Source organism: Anticarsia gemmatalis, chromosome 17, assembly GCF_050436995.1.
Source record: "Anticarsia gemmatalis isolate Benzon Research Colony breed Stoneville strain chromosome 17, ilAntGemm2 primary, whole genome shotgun sequence".
Taxonomy (NCBI): domain Eukaryota; kingdom Metazoa; phylum Arthropoda; class Insecta; order Lepidoptera; family Erebidae; genus Anticarsia; species Anticarsia gemmatalis.
In genome coordinates, this window is record NC_134761.1 from 1,830,269 (window position 1) to 1,854,488 (window position 24,220).

The 24,220-nt window shown below is 34.9% G+C and overlaps 1 protein-coding gene across 1 annotated transcript; it reads left to right on the forward strand.

Moving 5' to 3' along the window:
* The first annotated feature begins 6,744 nt into the window (after positions 1 to 6,744).
* LOC142979887 (uncharacterized) lies at positions 6,745 to 12,137 on the forward strand. Its single transcript, XM_076125107.1, has 3 exons — positions 6,745 to 6,783; positions 7,874 to 9,233; positions 9,443 to 12,137. The coding sequence occupies exons 1-3, from the start codon at positions 6,769 to 6,771 to the stop codon at positions 12,064 to 12,066; spliced, it is 3,999 nt and encodes a 1,332-aa protein (XP_075981222.1). The 5' UTR covers positions 6,745 to 6,768; the 3' UTR covers positions 12,067 to 12,137.
* The last annotated feature ends 12,083 nt before the right edge of the window (positions 12,138 to 24,220 follow it).

Sequence of the window (24,220 nt, forward strand, 5' to 3'; positions counted from 1 at the left end):
GGAATTGGCAGGTTTCCAATCGGAACAATAGTTTGTGCCATCCACAAATTGTTGTTCCGGGTCTATGTACTTTGTGTTCGTTGTTTGTATGTTTACAAAAGTCCCCGCGACACAAGAGCAATGCTTAGTGCGGGAGTAGGCTTTAAAAAAATCAAGTATACCTATTAACAAAGTCAATAAACTTTAAACAGTTTAAAAAACAAATTGCTTCAGAGTGATTAATTTATTACGTCGCGATAAAGCGTGGGATGGGAACAATGTAATGTCTTCATCTGAATCACTTTCAGATCTTTAACATTAGATATGAGCTGATAAGTGTTGTTTTAACACTTCATTATTGCTCTAGAATATAACTTTTGTGAACTTTAAAGACCATTTTCACAGCTTTTTGATAATTGTTGGACAACCTGTCTGATAGATAAAGAGACATTAGAGAAAAATAATTGTTAAAATTCCACCTGATTTATGTCCGGTTTCTGAGTGCATTAAGCGGTAGTTTTATCTATTCAATTACTTTTTTTTTATATGAATTTTACGCTATTGAGTAGATAAACTACCGCTAAATGTACCTCAAAACCGGGGGTTAATCATTTCGTACTAACCCAGAGACAATGAAACTAGACGTGAAAAATAATTATATAAAAAGTCAACTTTCTGCTAGTTAGCCTTGTTGAATTCAGTTTATCTATCTATTCAGTCCGTTTCCACTCACTGTTGAGTATAGCCTCTCCCTCGGTGCGCCACTGGATATGCTCCTGTGCTTGTGGAGTTCAATAAATTAGGAAAATTATACACATAATAACTGTAGAGTAATTCTCTATATTTCAAATTACTCGAAGAAAATAGTTTGTGCAAAGTACTGTGTACTGTGTATTTTTGCTGATCGGATTTTCATCTATAGTTGATACATGTCAGAAATTATCTCTCAGCCATCAAACTTTGTGAATATATAAGCTTGTGAATATATGTACATATTTTATACAAAAGTATAGTGTGTTTGTTTCTCGCATTCTACGGACCTAGAATTCGTTCATTTTGTGTTCACACAAACAAACTACAAATAACGTAATGAAGCCCTAGCCAAACTGCTATTTATTTCAAAACACATATTAATACGCCTCATGAACTAACGAGCGTTAGTGTAAACTTTAAATAAGCATTTACTTAAAGCATACACACATATCTGTTATTCAATAAGACGTATTCAGCGCTAGAATAGACACTAATGGTCTAAATAAACACTCATTGGAGCCATCGGTTAAGCACTAAAAACATTTTCATCGTGCGACAAAATCACAATGTTAATCAATTAGATTGATATCTATAACAGCAATCTATAAGGCGATCCGATCCACGCTAATACCATTGCGTCGGGTGGACGTGGGTTCGAGTCCCACACGGAACATTTCTGGACTGGTCGTGCTTTGTGTCCGTTGTTTGTATGTTTGTAAAAGCCCCCACGACACAAAAGCAATTCTTAGCGGGAGTTGTCTTTTAAAAAACTAAAAGAGCTAAAAGAAAGATAATATAGATCATACTAATAATACTATAATGCGAAAATACTTTTTCCCCGACCTAACATATAATTAAGATAAAAGTATACAACTTATTTGCAATAAAGTACAAATTTCTCTCATCTTCACATCGACCTTCACCTGTATATATATCTGCCTACCCGCATGACGTAATAGCGATCACGATGCTCTCAAATTGTTGAGCAATTCGATACTTACTCGATGTAATTTTTATAATGAATGTAGTTAGATTTGAGATTTTATATCTAGTTCTTTTATTGGCACTAAGTTGATATAATTTTGTTTTCTATAGAGCTAAATGTCAATATTTAACTTAGTAGATAAATGTTTTATTTTTAATTTTGAATACTACGGTAATTAATTAACAGTCTTGGGTTCGTTTCTCGGTTTGACCAGTGTTGTTGTGTATTCCAGAATTCTGTAAAATAATAATAGCGACCCGCCCCGGCTTCACCTGGTTTATTATATATCGGGTTAGTCTTGATACACTAAAACCTTCCGCGTGAATCGCAATATCTATTTGTGAAAACCGCATGAAAATCTGTTTAGTAGAATTTGAGTCTTTCGGAAACAGACAGTCAAAGGCCTCGATATGTAGCAATACGCTTATCACATTTCTGCCTACATTCTTGTAACACATACATGATGTTATAAAGGTAATACACATTATCGCGTATCACAGTGTTCACCGTACATTAACATCATCATCAATCATCACGCTACTCAGCATGATGGGTGAGCAGTATTGTCAATCAATCATAGTACTGGCATATTTGACTGACATAATTATTAGTTTATGTTACATGAGCCTTGGGACCACACATTGAGTACAAAGAAGATATTTTTATGACTAAACTAGCTAACCCGTGCAACTTTGCTTGCGTCACATAAGAGAGAATGGGCCAAAAATTTTCCCGTTTTTGTAACGTTTTCTACTGGTACTCTGCTCCTATTGGTCGTAGCGTGATGATATATAGCCTATAGCCTTCCTCGATAAATGGACTATCTAACACTGAAAGAATTTTTCAATTCGGACCAGTGGTTCCTGAGATTAGCGCGTTCAAACAAACAAACAAACAAACTCTTCAGCTTTATAATATTAGTATAGATGCGTCGGAGGGCTGGTCTTGAGTTTGATTACCAGGGCGAGCGTAGTGCTATTGGTCTTTTCTCATTGAATTTGCTTTAAAATATGTGTACCGCCGATGTGTAGCTTGCCTCTTATAATATGGGAGTAACTTCGTAAATGACGAAACAAGGGTGTATTTTATACATCTTTGCCTCAAGTGGAGTATAAGTGCCTTGGAGTATAAGAAACGTAGTCTATACTAATATTATTAAGCTGAAGAGTTTGTTTGTTTGTTTGTTAATCTCAGGAACTACTGTCCGATTTGAAAAAATATTTCAGTGTTAGATGGCCCATTTATCGAGGAAGGCTATATATCATCACGCTACTACCAAAAGAAGCAGACCGGTAAAATATGTTGCAAAAACGGGGAAATATTTCACTCATTCTCTCTAATGTGACGCAAGCAAAGTTGCGCGGGTCAGCTAGTGTTATAAATAATTAAAAAACAGTATAATAATGTAGCAGAACTGTTAAACATTTATATTCAGGAATAGCAGCATCTATCAGCTAAGAGCTTTATTTGTAAGCCCTTTGTAATGTGTACAACAGACAAAGGCCTCCCCTTCTTCATTCCAAATCTGTCTGACCTGTGCCACATTGTATACAGACCTCCACGGTGAATAGTCATATTACAAAAAAATTGTGCTTCAATTTGGCATAATTTACTTGGTCATTAGGCTATATTTTCTTAAATTCAAATACCCAAATAACCCAATTCACAAAAGAAAAAACAATACTAACATACTAATCCACAATCATTTAATCGTTATCATTCATCAAAATGCATTATCGATTTCGCAAATCGATTCATCATCGCAATCCTTTTACTATTGCTTCTAATAGTGGGAACTGGAAAGATTCGTATCGATTTTTATTCGATGCACAATGCGTTATGACATCGATTGGGAAGTATCGAATGAATTTCGTAATTAAGTGCATTTAGTTTAGTTATGAATGAAAGCTTAAGGTCAAGTTATGAAAATACCTTTTAGAACTTGTAAGGTGTGATGTGATCATCATAAACAAGCACTGAATTTCACATCCTCCGTAAAAATATTATTATAATCACCCACAATTACTTAGATTTAAAATCATGAATAAGCTTCTTTTTAAGGTTCCATACCCGTAGTTAAATACATCACCCTGTTACTAAGACTTCCCTGTTTGTCTGGCTTTCTGTTACAGTTAACATTTTAAAAGTTCAAACGCTCTTTTTGCCGATTGTTTTAATGACAAACAAAAACAATTAATTTTGTAAGGAACCATTCGACCATAACTCCGACTTAAAGATGGCTTATTAATATCAGTATGGATTTTTTTATGAATAATAAAAAAAAACATCTGCTACACATTCGGCTCTTCAATTGTTATAGCTTCATCCTCTGTAACTCCCCTTTAATTTATTATAGTTTTTTTGAAAACCAGTCGGCCAGCGTGGCTAGTTTACTGATTTCATTCAAAGTTAAATTAAAATCATTTCATCAATACTATACTTTTATAAGTTAACCATACAATAAAGCACCGTCTACATACTATATATCCCCTTAAGCGCAAGTTCACAGTTCAGGGGCGAGCGCAGGTAATTATACTGAGACAATAACGATTATCTCACTTACGACCATCGTGAGCCTTTCACCGCGTTGTGTGCTTTATGTTGGATGTACACGTGCGACTGATCGTTGCGATTTGTCGTAGAATTTTTTAGTTTAATTCTCGTTACATCTACAACATATACTGGCTTGAGAATTAGTAAATCATATTTCTTAATATATTAAGTTAGGTACGTCACTATGAAAAACTAAGTACATATTTTTTTCTTAGTGATACCAAATCACGCTCGAGCTCGTGGCTTAGTTAACAACAGCCGCACGGATCGATCTCTGAGGTTAAGCATCGCTTGCCGAGGTTGATTTGTGGATGGGTGACCATCTTATACATATCGAGTTCCTCCGTGTTTCGGAAGGCACGTTAAATTGTGGGTCCCGGCTGTCATTTTCGAAGATCTTTGACAGTCGTTAACAGTAGTCAGAAGCTTGAAAGTCTGACAACCAGTCTTACCGAAGGGTACCGTGTTATCCCAGGTAACTGGGTTGTGGAGGTCAGATAGGCAGTCGCTCCATGTAAAACACTGGTATTTCAGCTGCATCCGGTGAGACTGGAAGCCGACTCCAACATAGCTTGGAAAAAAGGCTAAGCTGATATAATACCAAATCACATATTTCTGACTTTCATTGGAATAAATCAAACTATCAGAATAAAATGTTAATTCTTATTAAATCACTACACAATAAGATTTTATTTCCAAACCTGGATTTATTATTACACTCATAAAACACAGACTCAAAGATACATTAACTTTCCGTCGAAAGTGTGCACGGAACCTTAATAATTTCCATTATACAAAGACGATATCTAGAACCAATATACCATTGAAGTATGATTGATTACAAACTTTTACTAACAATAGCTAATTAGCGCTATATAAATAAATATAATAATTAAAGTAACAGGATTAGTTCATTTATATTTTAATCGATATACTTTGTAATACATTCAATAATATAAACTTGTAATAGGTTTGTCTCTTTGTTTAACGGATATTATTGAAAAGATGTTTAATAAAAGATTTTGGGCGATATTAGGAAATTTGCGAGGAATAGTTTATGCCGCGAACCTGTTGCCACATCCGGCATTATCTAACTCCGGGCTACCATCGAGAATAGTCTAACAACATTTTGATCGACCCGGCAATCGAACCCAATGCTTCATGATCAGTAGTTAAATACACAACCTGCCAAGCAACGGAAGAAAATAAAATGAATTTAAAAAATCTGCGTTTCAATGCAATTTAAATGGAGATGATGGAGGTATATCATTTCCATTGAAATTTTTCGATGGAAATTATGAATGATTCTCGTATCAAGTTGTCAATAAATAAACGAAAGCGATGTACTTACCAGTATTGAGTTAATTTACAAACACTAGTAAATGCATACATTATACTACTATTTAAAGTAGGTACTATCGACAGTATATGATAAGATGAAGATCACGCAAGTCCCTGCCGCGGGCGTAAGCTAGTTAATAAAGTAAGTGATGAAACTACTGACATGATATTAATGAAAGATTAATCGTATCGTGATTTATTGGTCGTTTTATTTGTAATAAATGACTGGGATCCAATTTCTTATATATAAAATTAATTGCCAAATGTAAACGCTAAACTCAAGAACGGCTGAACCTATATCACTTGTTCTTTTTTTATAATATTGGTTCATACGAAAAAAAAGGTATAGAGGCAAAACAAAAAATTCATAAATAAAATTAAAGAATCAACTGTTAGGCGGTACGATGTTCGCCGGGTCAGCTAGTATAAAATATAATTGCGTAAATACTTACTTAAAACTTTTAGTATTACTTTCTTTTATTGGGTCTTTTTCGATGATCTAGTGTTTACATACAGCTTAAGTGATTGCATTCTATTCAAATATTATAAATGTAAAAACTTGGATGTTTGTATATTCGTTAGTCAAACTAGCCAAAACTACTGGATGGATTTTTATGGGTATACAGATACCTTATGACCTAGATCAGTACTTTAGGTATTTTCTAACTTATTAATACGTGCCGATTTGCGGAAAAGTGGGCAATTAAATATTTGGTAATAACAGGACAGCAAAATCGAACTAAACGATACCTTTTAATAAACTGTTTATCGAATAACTGACAATATATATTTTACTTACATTTTTGGACTAGATTAATCAAATAAAAAGTTTTAACGTGATTGTTCACAAGAAAACAAACTCCAAGCTGGTTCAAATTAAGATCACAATTCGAAAGCACGCACTCATCATGTCACTTTCAAAACCAAACGTTTGTCACCAACAAATTACAGAGCGGGCCACAAAAATCACCCACACCTATAATTTAATGATGAAATAATAAAAATGACGGCCACGATTTAGTTATTGTCATGTCCATCTGTCACGTAGGAAACATTTTAATAGCTATTATAGGGACGTTTTATTGGTATAAATATGATATGTGGTTTTTTGGACATCACACATCTCAATTGAGTCCTGTGAGGATACAACGAACGAGATGAAGTGGTTCTTGGTTGGTTTAACATTTGAATAATTTAGTTTTTAAGGTTATGTGTTGTATTTACTTTTGGGAGCTGTGTTCAGTGATGTTTTGGTGTTTTAGTGTCTGTGTTTAGTGATTTTATCAAATATATCTATCAAACTTGTGATGCCTGAAATTTGGTTTGTTAAGATGGAAATATCTTAGGATACCTGATAAAAAGATTGTTTAGGGCCATTGCAGAAAAAACTACACCCTTGTTTAAAAGTTTTCAGTAGTAAAATTGTTTATAATGTATTACTATCGTATACAAACAAAATTCAATTTTACCGTTTTATAATAATTCCACTATTTTTTAACAAATTTGTACCAGCCTTTCTACTTCATAGTTGCTGTTATTCACCAAAAAATTACAATATAATAACACAACATACTTTTCAAATTGTCCCGCACTGTACATTGTAATTAGACTAAAGCGATATCTTAAACTCCGATGACAATACTTAACAATGAGTGCTCATTAACGATTGATACACTAATACACCTCTTTTGTATTGAACCTGTAACACAATAGAAAGAGACAGTATATTTGTTATGAAGATGTATAGAGTCTATTGACTTAATTCGGGATTGAGGGCAACTGGTTTCCTTTGTGTTGCGTTGTGGAAGAAATTAGAAATTGTTTTTATACTCTTACTTGTATTAACTCAAGGCCTAACCCCTCCCTCATTACGGGAGGAGACCCTTGCCCAGCAGTGGGACAGTAATGGGTTAAATTTATTATAATTTATTTATTACTTGAATTAATTGTAGTATCTGAAGTAGTTACATACTAAAGTTAAGTTTACTTAGATTTGAGTAAACAGCGTTAAAAATAATATGCATCTAAGTTAATTCCTTCATTCGTTTTGCTAATTTTGTGATCGCCAAAGTTACAGTAAGTTTTACTGCCAGTTTGAAATGTACAGCGAAAAACACTTGCTACAAGTTCACAAAAAATATTTCAATTTGTATAATAGTGGTTAATAAATAAACAGCTAAAAAAACAATTGCCATAACTTTTAACTTTCACGTATAACGTAAATTGCAACGTATAAAACCTGTACATGATATTTATTTACAGATACTCCTGGCCATAGGCCTAACGGCTTCCGAAAAACTGGACCGAACCTACCTTCCACCCCCAGGAGCCCAATTTGCTGGAGGAAACCCTGGAGACATCCAAGTTCCTCTAGAGCCTCCAAACTTTCCAAAACAAGGACCCATACCAACTATACCTGGGCAGAATGTTCAACAAGACTTTGGGCAAATTGGATCTACACAATCTCCAGTCACGACTACTTCATATGCCTTTACTCAGACCACAACTTACCCACCAGTTGAAGGTTACGAGACCACTCTTGCTCCAATAAACCCTGTGACTGGTCTTCCAGTTCAGAACTACCAACAGTACAATCCAAACTTACCTGATTATAGTCAAAATCTGGGTCAGACAATACCTGGATACAATATTAATGTTCAACCTGGATCTCCTATTCAAGTGTCTGATGGCCAACCTATTAATATAGGTAGTCCTAACTATGTTCAACCTGGACATCAATACCCAGGCCAAATTATTGTACCTGGTAGTGGAATTCAAATACCCGGTTCGGTACCTCAGCAAACTGTTTATAATCAAGGAACGCAGTATCCTAGTGGTCAAAATGTTGGACAAATTTCTCCACAATATTTTCCAGGTCAGAACGTAGTTGTTCCAGGAACTGCTGTTCAAATCCCTGGATCAGGAACTCAAGGTTCTGGAATTGATCAGGGTTTAATACAGTATGGGAATAACCAGCCGATTTCTGGACAGCAAGGATCTTTACCTTCCACCGTCTCACCTTATGGCATTCAGACAGTTAAACCTGGAGACCAATACGTTCAGGGTGTACCTTCAGGACAAGGATCTCAAGGAACTTACAATGGTCAACCGATAAATGTACAAGATGGACAGCCACAATACAATCAAGGACAACAGAATATCCTTGGGCTTGTACAACCTGGTTCAACTGTAGGACCAAACATTATCGCTGGGCAAGACGGTTTCAGTACACCGGCTCCAAATTTCCCTTCATCTACATCAGCACATTCCTTAGTTGGATCCGTTCATCGTCCCGAAAGACCACAAGCAGCTGCTGACAGGAACGCAGTCATAATCAGTTACGAGAATGTTCGCACTCCAAATGGATACTCCTATAGCTATGATACTTCCAATGGAATCCATGCTGATGAAACTGGAACAGTTGGTGATGGAACTAAGGCTCAAGGATCATATTCGTATATTGGTGATGATGGTAAACTCTACAGTGTGGTTTATACTGCTGATGAAAATGGATTCCAGCCACGTGGTGATCACTTGCCGACTCCACCACCTATTCCTGAAGCTATAAAGAAGGTTATTGAGCAGGCTGCGAGAGATAAGGAAGCTGGTATCATTGATGACGGTAAGTGAGTTCAAATGTATTTACTAATATATTTTTAAGTTTAACTGAATAAATAGGTATAAATAAGTGTACTTAACATACTAATATGGAGTTAAAATATCTAGCTCGTAATCTGTCAAAAGAAACATATATGTAGTCAAAGTTTATAAATCCTAGAAAGTGTTTTTAATTAGAAGGAATAAGAGCTTGACATATTAATTTTTTCACAGGTTCCTACGATGAAGGCAAATATGGATACAAGCAATACCAAAGTCATAAGAACCGTCGCCCGCAAACGCATAGTGGAGATAAATTTGACGATTACGAGAACACAAAGACTAGTAGACCTAAACCTATAGCTGGCCTTTTTAATGATGAATACGATGAAAATGTACCTGAAGATGAGTTTAATGAAAAAATTGCAATTGGTGATAATAAGAAGAGACCGATTAGACCAAATTCGCAGCGACGCCCAACTAATAAGATTGACTATGACGGAAACAACGACAAATATCCTGATGGTAATAGGAGAGTCTCAGATGATAGTTATGAAGGTCTAAATAATAATAACCAAGGTTTGAAAGCTAAGGGCTCTTCAGGACGCGTACCTACAAATGATAACAATGGACAAGTTTCAGAACAAGATTATATCGACCAACAAAATGAGTTTGACGTAAATCAACGCAGACCTTCAGGACGTCGACCTGTATCAGGTGGAAAGAAAGGAACTAAAACAAGGTATCCAGGAACTCAGATCGAGGATAATCAGTATGTTGACAGCTACCCTGGCAATGAAGATGATTTAATATCCGAGGGTTATGATAATCAAGATAAAGACGGTCTATCATTCAGACCTGGTGATAATTTGACTGTTTCAAACAAAGACACACAAGATGTTTCAAACCGAAAACAGTCTTCTAAACAAAAGCCTAAAGGTAGCAAACGTCCCGGATACATCAAAGGAAAAAGACCACAAACCGATCAAATTTTCAATCAAGGAGACATTGATGACTTTGATACTAATCAATCTGACATTCCTTCAAATAAAATCTACGATCAAAATAACATCAAACAAGCTCCTAACCAAGAAACGGTTCAGCATATTGATGAAAACGGATACATTTACAATGCACCGCAAACTGGACAAAATAAGTTCCCTACTAGATTCAACGCACAAGACGTTTCCCCAACAGTCAGCTCTATGCAACAGGATAGGACAAAAGGTACCACACTAAAACCATTCATGACTCCTGAAGTATACAACCAAGGAAATGAGGGCTTCCGTCAATCGACTACTCGAAGGCCTTTTATGACAACTCGTGTAACTACACCTAAAGATGATTCGTATACTGACTATGATGGCGAAGATTATGAAACCGACCAAGATAGTGGTGATGAAGAAGTTGGTTCTACTAGTGCTCCTAATAGAAAAGACGGTACTGGCTCCCGACGTCCGTATAGACCCAATCAAACAACACCAAGACCTCAGTATACTCCTTCTGGTCAAAGAACGTACACTCAAAAAGGTACTGTAACTCCTGGTAATAGAGTTTCTTATTCTGACACAGTCACACCAGGATCTCCCACACAGAATACAAGGTTTGGCAGCACTGAGCCTCCTCGAAGGATAATGTCTGATCAACGTCGACCTTCAACTGCTGTTGATAAACCTCAATACATACCTGGATCAGATCAAACCAACTACAAATATTCGAAAACTGGACCAGTTTCTGAATATCCTAGTTCAACCGTAGTTCCAGGATACCGACCTGAAGGTCAGTCCGTATATGGCAACCGAATCTCGTCTGGTGAGAGAGGATCTACTCCACAAAGTTATCAGACTTCCACTTATGGACCAACAACTGTATCTTCCACAACCCCTGGATACCAAACTAGTTTTTCAGTACCTACAGGAACTACTCCAGGAGTATACCAACCAGGCTCTTATCAAACTGGATACCAGTATGAACCAGTTAGGACTGAATATTCCACTACTAGACCTCAAAGCCCAACGTCTGGACCTTTCATTCCTGGAACTTCAACTCCAGCCTATTATCAGACAACCTACGAACAAGGTCCTGGATATACAGGTTCTACTGCAGGACCTACAGGTCAACCAGGTACTACATTAACTCCCGGCTATTACCAGACTAAATACGAACAAGGACCTGGTTATACAGGTACTTCTGCAAGACCCACAGGTCAACCAGGTACTTTCCTACCTGGTACCTCTCCTCAGTCATTACCAACAGGAACGTACCAAAATGGCTATCAATATGGACCTACAACTCCAAATTATGCTAACACCGTAACTTCTTCAACTCCCGGCAAAGATTCTGGCTCAAGAACTCCCGAATCTTATAATTCTCAAACATCACCACCTGGTTACGTTTATGGACCGTCATCAGTTTTTCCAACCACTTCATCATCATCTAGAATCGGAACTACTCCTGGAACTTTCATAGCTTCGACCACTCCTGGACAGTCCACTTACCCTTCTACAACCCAAGGACCTTATCCTACACAGGGCACGTATAACCAAAACCAGATAGTAGATGGATTTGGAAGACCAATAGCCACTGAACAACCAGGATATATTTATCCTGGACAGGAAGGTAGCCAGTACCCTGGAAGCCAGTATATTGGAGTAGTAAAAGGACCTAGTGGATTGCATTCAGGTCCAAATGGTCTACCTATAGGTTCTCCAGTGGATACTAATCGTCCAGTTTATGGTATTGATCAGTCTACCACCTACCCGGGTTACAATAACCAGCCCCAGGTTATAGGAGAAGACTTCAGTGGACCAAAACAACCCCAAAGGTTTGACCCCCAAACTGGGTATCATTATAAATAATATGAAAATTGTACAGATTCGATTAATTTATTATCGTTAACTTATGTCTAACGGTATCAAGCATGTAAAGATTTAATAAAAATTATTGAACTACTTAACATTCTGTTTTAGTTTATTTTAATACAACACAAATCAAGAACCTACTAAAATAAAATTGACGAATAATGGCGGCATGAAAGCTTGTTTTTGAAGACATGCTATCGATAGGTTGAAAACTAAACTTGAAAATGTCATCTCAATCAAAAAAACTTTTTGCCTGTGGCTAAATTAATTACAGTCGTAAGTTGCATTTGACATTGGATTACCAAAAAACAGCATTTTTATAAGTGTCAATTACAAACTTGAATAGGTACCATAAATTACTTTCAATACCTACCACTAATATAAAATCAATAAAACAAAATCTACATATTCAATTATAAATCACACCCTAGTTCTAAAAGGATGGCACGATCAATCATATTTGTTTTTATAATTCAAGATCAAAATTATCTAGATCTTAAACAAGCAATAAATTATACAATGGCTACGAAACCTGTATTTAAAATCAGAAGCGAATCACATTTGCATAAACGTCCAATTAAAATTACATAATTTAAATATCATTTGCATTTTAAGTTGCTGTAAAATTCATTAGGTCTTCTTTTTTAAAAATGCACAGAAAAATAAAATAGTAATGTCCTGTCGTTCATCCTTCTTAACTATTTCAAGTAATTTGCTAACTTTATTCAGCTTGAAAAAGCTCCATCTAACTGAAATACTAGCAAACGGATGATCTATGATGTTCAAAATCTTACGCATAACACGCACACATGCAAATCAGCTAGTAATACTCTTTGATGTTACTAGATGGCGTGAATTACAGTTCAATTTCTTAAAACTTTTTGGAGGTATCGATCGTCGAGATCTGAGCATATATTTTTACTTTTACGCCCAATTTTATTGCTAAGTTTAACTGGTATAGGGTACTATAACGGTACTTGTACTGCAAGAGCTATAAAATGAACCTGCGGCCATTACTCGAAAGTATATAACATCATGAACTCTACAACTGACTAACTAATCAGAGCTTACACGATGTTTATTAGTATTGCAGTTAATCTTTTACACAATATTTAAATATATTGAAATAAAAACATTACTACGGTTCGACAAGTGTCTCCTCCTGCAAGGAGAGCCTTTTAAGTCCACCTTGTAAGCCTAGAATATGTAGATTAGACTTTGCAACTCTTCAAAAACTGCACTTGCAAACTGCACTTCTTCAACAACTGCAAGAGCCCTCAGCTTATAGCTTATATATAGAGAAAAACCAATAATACAACTATCGAGTACTGAACAATTTCTTTTTATAGCCTTATATTAGTTCGGCTACCGATTGAAGTGCACTCGGTTGATTGAACGTATTTACATGATTGACCGTCTGACCTTTGAAGGAGGGGTATTGGTAACGCAAGATAAGAGAATTATGGCTTTTAGAACACGTGAAATGAAAGTGATAGGCAGCGTTGATTAGACATTCAATGATGATCATGTTAAGTAATGCTTTAGTACTCGTATAAGATTTTTCTAATTAGTTAATTTTACTGTAGGGGTTAAAGCTATTAGGAGAAAATGGTTGCTTCTTTAGTCAGAGCTATGAATTTCGGATAATCATCAGTGACAGAATACCTCATCAGTGACATTTTTTGTTCCTAAAAACGATATATTAAAAAAGCTACTGTACTGTGTTGTGTTTGATCGAATAAATGCAAAAACTGAATTAATTTATTTAAAAGCTTCATTTACAACAATTGACACTGTTCTGTCTAAGGGCAGTAAAGACTGATAGCTAGTAGTGAGACAAAAATTACATTAAGACATTATTATACTATTTTGTGGTGGACAGAAAAAAGGAAAGATTGAATGAGTTGCTATAAATCTTTCATGACAAAGTTTTATAATAAAACAATCATTGAGACACTTGCCAACTAATAGCAAGATAAATATAATATAACTTAAGTAATAGTTAAACTCCAGATAAATAGCAAAACAATTGACAATAACGTCCCCTCAAAACAATAACCAAGCCTAATATTATATATTTCATCGATAATACAAAACTTCAGTAGCAAAGATTTAGCAACACATTGTTCAATAACACGAATCAAAGGCAGAATCGTGGGAAAACCACGGTGTATTATAAATTCCTTACATGTACAATGGTTGAGAACTGCGACAGTGGCTCCACCTGTCAAGGCGTGACCTATTGGTGCATGAGAGCATTCACGACGAAGGTGTCACGTATGCCTTTCACTGTAAGGGTTTGTATTTTGCAAGAATTTGAAGATTTTTGGATATGATGTTGAAAAATCTGGTATGAATATCTTTATTGTTCAATTGGTGTGTGTGTGTGAATGTAGATCGGAAATTTCTGATTCCATTTCCTGTTCTTTTTAAAAAATTTCAGCAATTGACACCTTTCACAATAAAATATAAAAGGACAATTTCGGAAAAAAAGAAAAACAATACACTTCTGCTACATATTATAAAAAATTTCTTCCGTTGCTAATTCTTTAAGGAAAACTCACAGAAAAATTATTTAAAAATAAGTCCAGAAAAAAAATCGCAGACGTCCCATCTGTCGAACAAATTCCATCACAGCAGTTTTTGCGTAACACCTCCACAAACAGACAGACTTCATAGATTAACACTTAAAACTATGAATAGACGTTTTTATTAAAATCATGATTTCAATCATTTGTATCATCTTAATTAATTTCAACTTATTGTACTATATGTAATATTTTTTGTCCGTCTGTGTTTTTGTTTGCTAATGGCTTGGGGTCATTGCGGCATCCGGTTTCTTTTAAGTTTTTTGCTTCAGTGTCAAGGTTAAGGAATATTTTTTTGGGATTTCTTATAAGGGCTTAATGTCATGATGATTTTAAGGGGTCATTTTCCTCTTTGGATGTGTTTAGGAGGGCCACCATGTTTTTCTATACTCCATTATAATGTTGTAAAAATAAACGGTGAACAAAAACATCGTGTTGAAACCTTGCATGCTAAGTCCATGACCAGCATTTGGCCAGTTTGGTGGACTCACCCACCCTCCCTCGACTAAAAAGCAGACCCTTACGCAACAGTGGGACAGTAAATGGTAAATTGCTGAACAAATTTCGATTACCTATGGCTCAAAGATAGCTGAAGATATGTTCTCTTAAAAATGGACCCCTAGTCTCTTTTTGTCCACTAAAATTCCATGCAAACACATATTCACGCCTTGCTCCCATAGACAGAGATCGTACGATACTTTACAAACTCCCCTTGTTACATTTTGAAGCAAATTGTAAACTCGTCTATAACCCGATATTGTACATCTTGGAAACAATAAGAGTAAATAAACAGACCTACTAAAGAAGCCCAACTCAAAATACCAGCACATAATATTACAAAATGTATTAATAACTAAAATTCGCTCTAAGTGTGACCTTTGGGTCAAACTGCAGTGACAGGTATAACGCCTACGGGACCAATTACGGGCACGTTCTAGCGCTTCTGTGTGGGATGTCTGAGCTCTATTAATTATTACGAAAATTGGTCTAGACCAGGGCTTTATTGGATTACAAGACTATAGTTTATAATTTGATTGTGGCGTAATGTGTGGTCGTAAGATTCTCACGAGTGAGACATTATTATATTTAGATTAAGTAAGGACTACTTGCTAAGCAGTGATAGCCGAGTGGTTTAATTTGGCACCTCCCACGCAAGTAGTCGCAGGTTCGAATCCGAGGCAACACACCGATGACTTTTCGAAGTTATGTGTGTATTAGAAATAATTATCACTTGCTCTAACGGTGAAGGAACACATCGTGAGGAAATGTTGCATGTCTAAAAATTTGTTTAATACATTTATTAAGGGGATGCAAAGTTCCCAAACCGCACTTGGCCAGCGTGGTGGACTCAAGGCCTGACCCGTCCCCTGCGTTAGGGAGGAAAACCTTGCCCTGCAGTGGGACAATAATGGGTTGAAAAAAAGGACTACATACTTCTTATAGCTTCTTGTAGATCTGTGACTGTCGATCATAAAGTCTTGGCTTCGATTCTTGAGTGACAAGTATTTTTTTCTATAATTTACAAATCATGACGTGGGACCAACAATGTTAATGATGAAAGGGGATGTCTATCAATTATTCCTGCTTGTACTTTTGTCTATAACTGGCGTGATATTTAGTGTATATCATCTATTGACTGTGGTGTCTAATATTTACGTTATTACTGTAAAGTATGCATAGGTAGGATTTATTGCAGGATATTATGTCTTTGAAAAAATAAGGTTGTATGTTTTTCTGACGTAGTAGGAAATGATTGTAGATTCCTAGTTTCCTTAGAAACATATTCCTGTAGTACCATTTTCGTGAAACATGAAGTTGAAGAAATCTTAATTAAAACATGATTATAGCTTATTGATGATGAAAACAGCAGAATAATTTGATTATATAATATTGATACGACAAGAAACTTATTAATTAGATAAGCCATCAAAAATAACATTTTTTCCAGCATAAAAGCTCTGAAACTGGGGGACTATTGTGTATCTTTATTGGCAACGGTGTGTATGTTATGAATAAAATGTTATTGCAAAGTAACAATGTACTGTATAGTGGCTATCAAATTGAAGTACCTAACCCAGTTGTCAGAGAGATACACAGTACATTTTCAGGCAACAAATAAAAAATCTCATAAGAAAGGCCATATAACTCGAAGAAACAAATGCGATTGACCCAGACGGTTGGGAATGCAAATGACAGTACAAGCACAGAGATGGTTGGATCTCGCACGCAGGCTGTGCATGATTATGCATCTGTTTTAGACGCTACCCTCACCTTGGCGGCCCTTTCATCTCGATTTGCGTCATTGCTAGGGTTGATACTGATGCATTCTATTTTATAGTATTGGTGAACGACAAAGCGTTGTTGAGAATAGATAGTTGTAAACTGGAATTGGAATGAAGGAACTGGAAATGTAATGTATGTACTATTGTTTTTCCTTCAGGATTTCTGGATAAAATAATAGTTTTTTTAAGATTTAAAGATTATGTAAACTATAACGTCTGATGTAAGTATAGTATATTGTTACATGTATTAAAGCAGCAATGATTAAGCGTTTGAAGTACTGCAAATTCGTCACGCCCAAATGGTTAGTGAGGTGGACTTGCCTCTCTTTCAGTACGGTTAGAATGGAGCTATACGGGCATAAATTATATTTTTTTTTTAGATAAGTTTCGCTAAGTTTATTAAGAAGAATTCTGATAGTTATTTTCATTTATTGTCATTTTACCTACCTGGCAGATTGTTATTTGACAATTATCTAGAAACCGTAGAACTGGCCTTGAAATGCCAAGCGATAAAGCTTAGTGTTACTTCTAACCTTTTCATTATTCAGGCTTTTGGTAAAAATAAATAAATCAATAATGCAACATAAGGAACTTTTGTTAAAAACAAAATGCATCAATATTACAACTCATCAACTGCCCCAGCAGCCCTAGCTGTCCATCTAAGATGAGTATATTGCTACACTACCAGATTCCGCCGCGGCGCACCCATGCACCGAACACTCTTTATGATACCATTACCAACGATAAATAATTCCATCCTCAGTTTTACTGACCATTTGCAATTATACAATCATTATTTGGCATACAAATGTATTAACATAAATTAATTTAACGCTAATGAAAATTTATATTAATTGCATTTTGTTAAATGGTTTATTGTAATCCGGATCAGTATGGCACAAATATTATTGAAATTGAAAGTGATATCTATGACGTAATATACCTTGGATCAGGCTGTTGTTATTCATTCAATACTGATTACTTTTTGTTCGTTTTTGTGTCCCCCTTCTGTATAAATCTCTCTCAAATCCTTTCCTTTCAATACCTGTCCTGTGACATTCTTGAATACTATCAAGATAAAATAGTAAATAATAAAAATTTCTTTGATTACATATTTACTGTTGAGATATCCCGTTATTAACGTACTCAAAAAAATTAATATTAGAAAAATATATTGTCGTCGAAATTCGCAAAAATAAATATGTTCAGGACATGTAAGTTTGTCGTCCTTTTAAAATCTGTCAAAACAAAGGTCTAGGACTACACTAACAAACAAATTCTCACGAACTGTAAAACCACTTAACTATCAATCGAACTATGACATAACACACGAAAATACCAAGGTTGTCACAACAAAAGACCTTACACAATCAACGTGCATTGTGGTCTAAGCTCTTGACCCCTAAATAACCTCAGGACCTTAAATAGAGCTTCAATGTGGATCGTCTGACGGCCACTTCAAAGCACGATTTGATAAATGCATTACCAATTGTTTTAGAACAATAGATCTTACTTTTATCGTTTGTATCAAAAGTTTAAGATCATGATTTAGTTTTGTGAAATCTTGGATGATGCAAGGGATGGGTAGATTGTATCGGTCGATTTATGAAGTTAACTTAACATAGTGTACAGTTGAACACGAAATTGCTATAGGTGAAAAATTTAAACTAAATCGAACTGAGTGATATAAGTAGAGGCTATAGAAATTCATAAGCCCTACTATTAGTTCTAGAAGTCACCGTATGACTGGAATCTAAAAACATGGAAAACTCCACGACAGCTCATCAGCCACTGTAATCTTTTTTAAATTTATTGTATCTGCGAGTAATTTCACTGATTCTGAATTTATTGATAACGATAGCGTCAAAACAAAAACGGTAGAAAGCTTCGGTACAGGGATCCTCATCTTGACAAAGATAAGAATATCTTTATCTGTTTTCTAGTTACTATCGTCAGATGATCGTGTGAGTGGTCCAAAATAAAAAATACTTACGATTCACTGAAAGGTCAAACCTAAAGGATCAAATGCTTGATGCTTTGTACTCCACAATAAGTAGTGTGACGCAACTCGCAATAATTTTGTGTGTAACATTGTAATAGTCGTGCTTGTTCAGTGTTTAGCCTGCGGTTCTGAGCATACGTTGAAAAGGTAGACGGACGACTTTTCAGTAGATTGGAGAGATTTTGGTGGAAATATGATACGAAACTATATTAATGCAGTTGACACACACATCGTAGGCATAGATCAGTCCAATTGATATTCTCGTTATACATTTTGCAAAGAAAAGAGAGATCTATTTCCGTTCTCAGTTTTAGTCATCATATTTTTATACTAATTAGGATAAAACGTCATTAGGAGAATTTAAGAGCTGATTATATTAGTTATTTGATCTTGGGGTCTTGCTTCATATCAATATTTACAAAATTAAGAGTTTTACAACGAAATTCTTTGTGTACCAATTCTGTAACTAATAGTAAATCTTGCCTCGCAATATTGTATGCATCCTAATACCTTATGAATTTTAGACTTCTCTCTTTACTTTAAGATAATCTGTCAAAGCCATTTCCTCTAGCTTATAAATGAGCAGATTCCTGTAAATAATTCAACAGTTTCAAAAACTTTGTAAGTATATTACTACATCACACCATTTTTAATCGCAAGTCTACAAAACCTTAAAGATTATGACTAAATCGAGAGATCTTTAGGGCATTTAGAATATTATTTTACCTTATATATTTTACTACTAATACTCGACTAGTTTGACTTTAGATTAGCTTATATCTTTAACTTATAAAAGAGTTGCCAGTAAATAATGCAATAGTTTAAATAAGTTAAAGTTTTAAGTTGTCACCACAGCCGACAACAGTCTGATAGATTTATCGATCAGCCTAGCCATTCTTCTGTAAGATCCTCCTGTAAGACTGGTTGTCAGACTTTTAAGCTTCTGACAGCCAAGACCCTCAATTTAATGTGTCTTCCGAAACACGGAGGAACTCAATATTGGATAGATTACCATCGTAACATTTCCCCACACAACTTTTAGTCGCATATTTTCCAGTCGCAAGTCTACAAAACCTAGCAGATTATGACTAAATCGAGAGATCTTTAGGGCGCTTACGACATAATGTAGATCATCGTTGTTTTGTGCGTCTTACACATCTGCCTTGATTTGAGATCTACTTTAAGCCTTGAGTGTTCATCGTGATCTACGCCTACACACTCCTTTGTGTGCTTGTAAATTATGATTTATGTTTTGGACTATATCAGATAGGTTTTATTGTCAAGAATAGTGCTGCGAAATCGTTACTGCAGTTTTGCTACTGGTTTAAATAATGTAACATATATGATGATTTTCTGTTATCAGATTTATTTCTAATGTAGTGTGAATAAAAAGGTATTACTAAGGATTTTGTTACCAAAATATGTTTAATTAAAAATTACATCTCTCGTAAAATGTATTAGAATTGCGGCCGATAATATAGCATCGGCAGTCATTTTCTTATGTTTTCGATTTATTTATGGGACTCATATATCAAAGGTTATTCGACTTGTTTCCATCTCTGTTTACACCCCTGTTTACAACAGGCGTGATATTAATAACAAATTTAATAATTCCAAATTGAAATAGTGTTCTTGAAATCTTGGCTTTCTTTAGCTTGTCCTTATTCTTCTTTAAGTAGGATCAACACAGGAAGTTTTCTATCTCAAAAACGTGCTGTCTGCAATTTTCTTCAAATCCCTATCTTACCCCTAATAGTACCTCATCTAACGTTTCTTCCTGATAAGCAATGAGCTCTATAACTGTTCAATTACCTCTAATTACTCTATAAGGTGAAGGTAACACCCGGGGGCTACCAATAGCAGGTTAAATACCCATCTCATACATAATATCACGTCAAATATTATTTTGACAGGTGTTCGTAATTAGATGAGGCGTGACCTTATGTGGAGCATGTTTTGTAAGCCTTTGTTTGAGATGTTTAAAATAGTTATATTAAACTTTGAGATGATATTGGTTTGAATAGTATGAGATCAAATTTCATATTATAAACTTAATACCTATACTTCCGGTTTCTGAGTACATTTAGCGGTAGTTTATCTATTCAATATGAGTTTAAACGCTATTGTATAGATAAACTATCACTAAATGTAGCTCAGAAACTGGGGGATAGTCCGACGGAGTTCGACCACTTAACATACGAGTATAGCCTTGGTATGCTCTATCTATGATGATTTATCTGGTCATTAATATTACAGTGTATTTTAAAAATAAAGTAGCTGTAACCGGCCACTGTCAACTGTGGGCCAATTGTGTAAAAATTTTGAAGTTTGTATACCTTCGCCAGCTGCGAATCTTGCACTAAAATCTCTCTACAAAATTGTTGGACTATATTATTTATTAAAGTACTGCCACATAATACAATTATGAGAATTATATAACTTCTTGCGCGGGATTAATCTCTTTAAAGAAGCAGAAAATAATGATCTAGATAGAATTAATAAGTAAAAATCGTGTTCCCTTTGTCTATTTCGTCACATTTTGAACTTACACTTTAACTTTTATAATATAATAAAATGACAAATACGTGAACCTCGTTGAATCATTTAACATGTTATTTTTAAACTAGCAATGTCACATTTAAATAAATATGTTAATAATTTATCTAGTCTTCAATTAGGCTTGTCCTTCAATATCGCCACATAGTTTGAGTCGTCTTGCATAAAATTTATCCACGAAAAAGGTAATTAGCCACAAATGACATAGTTCGTCCATAAAACACGAACATCGTTGCCCTTAGCCCAGAAGAAATGTGTGCCAGTCCATCACATGGGCTTAGCAACAAACGGAAACTGATTTAGAATAAACTCTAACATTGTAAATGTATGTTTATCTGTCTGTGTCTACCTTTCGCTGAAATTACTTTACACTTTTTCGTATTATTCTATGTTCAGTCTTGGAATTAATTTTGCGATATTTAGAAACATATGTATTAAAATATATTTTAAGGTGGTAAAAAGGTCAAAACGTCAAATCTCTTTTTTTACATAAACAACATCACGCTTGTTAAGCCCGAAAGAGACAGAGGTGTATTAAATAGGCCTATGTCTGTATTTACAATATTTAAAGTCTCGTGTAATAAAGCGCGCAGCTATTTCCGTATACCTATTATAGACCTTTGCAAAACTTATCCAGTCCTAAATATTAACTATATTTTTAAAACCTGATCCTGATTTCAAATAAGAACTAAGTTAGACAAGGCATTGTGGCGTCTATTCAAGCAAACAAAGTCGCGTTAAATAACTAGTAGATAATACATTAAAATGTAAGTAAGACTCGTCTCGTCCCAATTGTATACGATTAGTGATTATGGCGCGAACAATTCTGTGTTACCGTATACGTTGTGAGGTTGATCCGTTTATCAATTAGACGGTATGATTAATAGCTTTTTGTTGTATTTCTCAAGCTTGTAGACCCCTAAAGAATAAGCAATATTGCTAGAGGTATTATATTGGATTCTGGTAGTTTTGCATTTATATGATAAAAATACGGAAATAACGCATTTTTACGGAAAAAAATAATTTCAACGAAATGTGCTTGACGTTTCGGCACAGGTCACTCTGGCCGTGGTCTTGTTTTAACTATGGCCTTGGTTTTTGAGGACTCTTTTAAATAATTAAGTATCAATTTTAAAAGAAAGGGTTTCAGGCCTGTGGAAAGTAAAGCTAGGTTGACATTTTATTCTTCTTTCTGATATATCTATTTTTTTGCTGAAACGGTAGAACACTGTAATTTTCTTAGATATTTAAAATATTTTTATGAGCAATGCATGTTTTAGGAGTAGACTATTTTAGTAATAGCAATCTCCTCCCTCTAAGAAAGTAAATTTTTTATCAGGAATAAATACAAGATAATTTAAACTGCGAAGGAATCGAATGTTAATCAGTCCCTTTAACCAGTTGGATCCCATTATTAAAGACTTGAACTGAATACTTGACATGGTAAAATTGCACAATAATTGGGGTCTACAACTAAAAAAGATTGAGAACCACTGTTTCACAAGTAATCCAATGTGTCATCCAATAATTACATGACACATTAGTATGAAGAATTTATTGTATTTAATTAATAAAATATCAGTTTTATAAGGCATTTATAGAAATTGTTTGATTGTAAAGAATGTGGAGCTTTTAGAAAGGATCGGTGATTAAGTTGTTAGTATCACACGTTTGTTGAGTGCTTGAGGTTTGTTGGTATGATAATTACGTATTTAATTAATTATAATCTATTATCTAATAATATATTTAGGAGTAATATGATCAGTTAGATTTGGGTACACGTTGTGGTACAGTTCAAATTGTCCGATAATACGTGAATACGTCTATTTAAAAAAACGTAATTGAAACTTACATAACATAAAATAAAAAAACTTGATCTTAAATGTTATGTCGTTTAAATATAAATATTTTTGTTTATAAAAAACCTTGCTTTTGCTGTCTAAAATATAATGCTTTAGTTATGAAAATAACTTTGTATACAGAAAATCTCTACAAACTCTCGCCATTAAAAATTTATAAAACATCACCCATCTAAGTACTATCCTTACGCGAGATCCTTAACCTCACAATTTTCTTACGAAGAAAGACCGCAATGCACTATTCATTCAATCAAAAAGTGCCTAAATATCCTCTGCATTAACCAAAACCTATAACAAAATAGTAACTTACCTTCATCATCGTAAGATAATCTACAAGCACATGCCATAAATATGTGTCTGGAGCCGAGAAATAGTCTAGGAATTATAATTGTCTGCCTAAAATATAGTTTTGAAGCGTGCAGTCGTGTGGGAGCGGTTATGTGAACGTTGGATTCGGTTTAGTGATGGGACTTGCAGGCTCAACAACACTACTGGGCTGTTTTGACCGACTTTAAAAAGAAAAAGGTTCCATTTCAAAGGATTGTTTTTTGTTTCCTTTCCTGCCAACCATCCAGATTTATAAAAATAATTTGAAGAATTCAAATGTTTAAGTCGTAGGATTTGGACTCCTAAGTATGCATAAGCGTCCGTGCACTGTGCAGTAACAAAAATCCATATATTGGGTTATTTTAGTTTTAATCTCTAGTTAGTGATTAAGTTAACTATTCGCTTATAATTTTATTTTAAACATGATACCCGTTATACTTGAAGATTAAGGCGTAGGTAAGGCATGGCAGTGGCCATGAGTTTTGTGCTAGCACTTCTCATAAAGGTTTATCCCCTTTTCGAGCTAGTCGTAAATTC

What these genes read in the sequence shown, in the direction of transcription:
- LOC142979887 (XM_076125107.1), top strand. An exon ending in AGCTGGTATCATTGATGACG is followed by an intron (nt 9,234 to 9,442) that starts GTAAGTGAGTTC and finishes ATTTTTTCACAG; the next exon opens with GTTCCTACGATGAAGGCAAA.